At 60.9% G+C, this 4,874-nt stretch overlaps 1 protein-coding gene across 1 annotated transcript; it reads left to right on the forward strand.

Annotated features, from left to right (window-relative positions):
• The first annotated feature begins 490 nt into the window (after nt 1–490).
• Nucleotides 491–3,904, forward strand: LOC116241667 (protocadherin beta-15-like). Its single transcript, XM_090151082.1, has 2 exons — nt 491–3,214; nt 3,815–3,904. The coding sequence occupies exons 1-2, from the start codon at nt 491–493 to the stop codon at nt 3,902–3,904; spliced, it is 2,814 nt and encodes a 937-aa protein (XP_090007208.1).
• The last annotated feature ends 970 nt before the right edge of the window (nt 3,905–4,874 follow it).

Below are 4,874 nucleotides of genomic sequence, written 5' to 3' on the forward strand. Positions count from 1 at the left end.
CTTTGGCATAGGTGCAAGGGAGGTTACGTTTGTCATTTGAGGGAAGGAAGATGCCACTCAGCAGGGGAAGAATTAGAGCCCTGGGTCCATTGGGTGAGGTGTGATAACACAATGTGATGACAACATGATCAGGATTCTGTCCTAGAATAGAATAATTGTTCTAGTGTGAAAGCAAGCAGGAGTGCTGGTGAATCATTTCCTTACAGCATCTGCAAGCTCTCAGGCACCAGTTCTCCTATTCAGTACTGGTATGTGTCTGACTCTGCCCTCTCACTATTTCCATTTTTCACGGAAAAATGAGAAAATGAGGAAAATGCAACCATGCACCCATGGAAAATCACCACATTTTGGGAAATCCAAGAACAGGAAGCAAAAGATTTCGGCAACCGATAACCCAGAGCATCACTGCGTGAGCGGGCAGTAAGCCTGCTGCCTAACACGGCGAATATTTACATTGCGCTTTGGGATCGTGTGTGCAAGAGGAAAGGAGATGGGAACCGGGAACTCCATCCGCATCGGCAGCGCCGGTGAGAAGGCGGAGAAGGAGCAATTCGCCGTTGCGCCGCTGGGTGGGGATGTTGGCCACGGAGCGGCAGCTCCCTCTGGCCGCAGCGCGCTTTCAGGCGCAGGCGCCCAGCAGAGCCGCGCGAGCCGCTCGGGAAGGGCGGCGGGGCACGGAGGCGGGCGCTCGGGGGCTTCGGGGCCGAGCCGCTGGGAAAGTCCGGCGGCTTTCGGTCGGCGAGCGGCAGCTCTCGCCGTGCGTCGGGGCCGGCGAGAAAGGCCGCGAGGCATGGAGGCCGCCGGGAAGGGCCGGCCGTGGCGGAGCGGGACGGCGAGCGGGAGACGGAGCGGCGGCGGCGAGAGGCGAGTGCTGTTGTGGCTCGTGTGCGTTTGCGTGTGGGAGAGCGGGGCCGAACCGCTGCGCTATTCCGTGGCGGAGGAAATGGCGAGGGACTCGTCGGTGGGCAACGTCGCCCGGGACCTGGGGCTTTCTCCGAGCCAGCTGGCGGCTCGCAAGGCGCGCGTGGTGTCCGAGGGGAGCGAGCAGCATTTCCGCCTCGATCCGCACAGCGGCGTCCTGACGCTCACGGAGACGCTGGACCGAGAGCGGATCTGTCCGCACAGCGAGAGCTGCGCGCTCTTCTTTAAGCTGTTCTTTGAGAACCCGGTGCAGCTGATCCGCGGGGAGGTGGAGGTTCGGGACGTGAACGACAACTCCCCGGTGTTCCCTAAGAAAGACATGATATTAAAGATTCCTGAAACGGCATCCCCTGGCTCTCGTTTTCCCCTAGAAAGAGCCCGTGATAAGGACGTGGGTATTTATGGCTTACAGAATTACAGTCTCTCTCCAAACTCGCATTTCTCCCTAGCTGTCGAAACTGGGAAAGGAGGAGTAGAGTTCGTGAAACTCGTCCTTGAGAGGGCATTGGACCGCGAGGAGCAGCAGGAGCTGCATTTGGTGCTCACGGCTGTGGACGGGGGCTCGCCGCCCAGGTCGGGAACGGCTGAGGTCCGGGTGGTGGTGCTGGATGCCAACGACAACGTGCCGGTGTTCTCGCGGGAGGTGTACGAGGTGCGCGTGGCCGAGAACAGCCCCCCGGGGCAGCTGGTGGTGCGGGTGTCGGCCGCGGATCCCGACGAAGGCTCCTACGGCAAAGTTGAATATGAGTTCACTTCTGACGAGCCGGGAAATATATTCGACCTGAACTCCACCACCGGGGAGATTCGGGTTTCGGGCAATCTGGATTTTGAAGAAACGGAATACCACGATATTGAGGTGAAAGCCACGGACGGTGGCGGTCTGTCTGCGCACTGCAAAGTGCACGTGGAGGTGCTGGACGTGAACGACAACGCGCCGGAGATCGAGCTGAGCTCCGTGAGCGCGTCCATCCCCGAGGACGCCCCGCCGCGCACCGTGGTGGCCCTGCTGAGCGTGCGGGACCGCGACTCCGGCGACAACGGGCGGACGGAGTGCGCCATCGAGGGCGACGTGCCGTTCAGCCTGACGGCCGCGTTCGCCGACCACTACGAGCTGCGCACCAGCGCGGCCCTGGACAGGGAGACGACGGCCGAGTACAACGTGAGCATCGTGGCGGCGGACCGGGGCCGGGCGCGGCTGAGCGCTCGCGAAAGCGTGCGGGTGCGGATCGGCGACGTGAACGACAACGCGCCGCGCTTCACGCAGGCGGCGTACAGCATGTGGGTGAGCGAGAACGAGGCGGGCGCGGTGCGGATCGGCAGCGTGAAGGCGACGGACGCGGACGCGGGCGCGAACGGGCGCGTGAGGTACGCGCTGGTGCGGGAGGAGGGCGAGGAGCGGCCCGCCGTGTCGGTGGACGCCGAGAGCGGGGACGTGTCCGTGGTGCGGCCGCTGGACTACGAGGAGGTGCGCGCCGTGGAGGTGACGGTGCGCGCCGCCGACGGGGGCTCGCCGCCGCGGAGCGCCACGGCGCTGCTGCGGGTGCTGGTGCGGGACGAGAACGACAACGCGCCCGTGGTGCTGCACCCGCCGGCCGACGGCGGCGCGGCGCTGCTGGGCGAGCTGGTGCCGCGGCGGGCGCGGGCGGGCTACCTGGTGGCCAAGGTGGTGGCGGTGGACGCGGACGCGGGGCAGAACGCGTGGCTGTCGTACGAGCTGGCCAAGGCGACGGAGCCGGGGCTGTTCCGCGTGGGGCTGCACAGCGGCGAGGTGCGCACGGCGCGGGCCGTGGGCGAGCGCGACGCGGCCCGGCACAGGCTGGTGGTGCTGGTGCGGGACCGCGGGCGGCCGCCGCGCTCCGCCAGCGCCACCCTCGCCGTCGCCCTGGCCGACGGCTTCTCCGAGGGCCGCCTGCGGGCGAGCGAAGAGGCGCCGGCCGCCGAGCCCGACGGCCGCCTCACCCTGTACCTCAGCGTCTGCTTGGCCTGCGTGTCCGCGCTCTTCGTGGCCGGCGCGGCGGCCGCCGTGGCCGCCAAGGTGCGGCGGGCCCGGCGGGGCGAGCCGGGGACCTTGCCCGCCTTCCCGCGCTCCGCCGCCGACAGCGGCGCCGGCTCCCTGCCCCGCAGCTACGTCTACGACGTCCGCCTCGCCGCCGGCACCGTCGACAGCGAGTTCCGCTTCCTCGGGCCGCTCTTCCCCTGCTTCCCCGCCGGGCTGCCGCAGGGCGCGGCCGAGCAGCGGAGCTCGCTGTGCTCGGCCGGCCTCGGGCAAGAAGAAGGCGACTGGGCCGTGCAGGTGAGGGAGCGGAGCCCCGCGCGGGGGACGAGGGGGAGCGCGGGGGCAGCGCGCTGTCTGTGGGGGAGGAGGGAGGCGGGGAGGGGGACGGAGGCTGGGAGTGACGGTTCGGCCCCGAGTGCGGCTGTGGGACGGCAGGGAGCTGCGGAGAGGCCGCGGCGCTGATGGCGTCGTGTTTCTCCTGCGCAGCGTTAGCGACGGCAGAGCTGATGTCCCCTCAGAGTCTCTTTCCCCTCCGTTGCTGTCTGAGTTCCCACACCCATTATCCTCTAGTTACCGTTGGCTTTAAAGCACGATATTTGTTATTTGTTCGTGGGGGAACCGTCAGTGTCTGCTCCCCTCTTCCTGATCTAAAAAATGATTTCCAATTTTCTGGGGTGTTTATTTAGGGCTTTAATAGGTCTACAGGGTCTATTATAGGGTTTTACTGTTGTCTTGTTCGGGTCAGAGAGCTGTTTCCCCGGCCTCCTCTTTCTTTTCCTGTGGGCAGGGAAGAGTGGTGTCCCATTCACATTGGTTCAAATGAGGCTTCCCAGCGTCTCACCGACACGTGCTTAGCGTTTACGCCCCAATGTCAGCCGTCCACTGTGTTCTTTGCAGGGCCGAGCTCCCCTGTCTGAAGGCACGGCTCCCAGGGCAGCAGAGGAGAATGGCAGTTTGGATCAAAGCCCCTGGCTCAGCCATCAGTAAGGGAGCAGAAGGAGAATCATCTCGGTCCTCATGGGCAGGTCTCTTCCAAGCAAAATGAAGGAGACACCAACATTGTACCAAAAATAACCAGGGAAGCAGAGATCTGCTGTGTGAGGACTCAAGGACAATATCTGCTGATGCAGCAGTCTATTAATTTAGTCCTTTTGAAATTTTGTTACATTTGGACGTGGATGCATGCTGGGAACACAGAGATGTGATATTTAGTTGTGCTAGTACTGTTGCTCCTGGGCATTAAGTGACAAATGGGAAGAAAATAGTATGATATTGAAGCTATCATTTTCATCCATCTGCTTTTCTGCATTCTTTTTTGTTATCACGTGGACTCTGTAATAAGGGAATTCCATGCCAGGCTGTGTTGCTGTTAATCCAAGCTGAATGTTGCCAGCGAAGGTATTCTTTAATATCTCTGAGAAGCTGGCTGCCATAGAGATGGCTGACATTCACATAATGCACATTCAACCAGGAGTTCCCTCTTTCTGTATGCTGTTCTCCTTGAGCCCTTCAATTGTTTTTAGTTTGATCTGGTTCTTTTCCCAACATAATGTCTAAAAGAATGGTTCTGGAGCATTTCAGGATTATGGATTATTAGATAATAGAACGTTCAAAGCTATTTGCTATTTCCCTTTGCTGATGTATTTCCAAGAGTTGAATGCTTGTTGCCAGAAACCAATAAAGTCTACTGAGAAATCTGAAGGAGTATGAGCTTCACTCTTGCGTGCAAAGTTATTCTTCATGTGTGGAGATGCATTAAGGATCACTGTTGCTGTTACACCGTTCTACACCCGAAGCTGAAGGGCAGCGTGTCCCTGTGAAATGAGGGCAGGCATTGTGAGAAGTGTGTTGGGAAGCTCTTCTCAGCCCGGATGTGTTCCCTGCCGTAGCGGTGTCAGCAATCAGGTTACAATAAAGGAAAGGTACAGGTCCGCCTTCCTCTCTTTGAAGTCCTAGG

This window comes from Phasianus colchicus, chromosome 15 (genome assembly GCF_987193195.1).
Source record: "Phasianus colchicus chromosome 15, bPhaCol1.hap1.1, whole genome shotgun sequence".
NCBI lineage: Eukaryota > Metazoa > Chordata > Aves > Galliformes > Phasianidae > Phasianus > Phasianus colchicus.

Coding starts and splice junctions, on each gene's coding strand:
- LOC116241667 (XM_090151082.1), top strand. CDS start 491: ATGGGAACCGGGAACTCCATCCGCATCGGCAGCGCCGGTGAGAAGGCG. Junction 3,215..3,814: donor AAGGCGACTGGGCCGTGCAG/GTGAGGGAGCGG, acceptor TGTTCTTTGCAG/GGCCGAGCTCCCCTGTCTGA.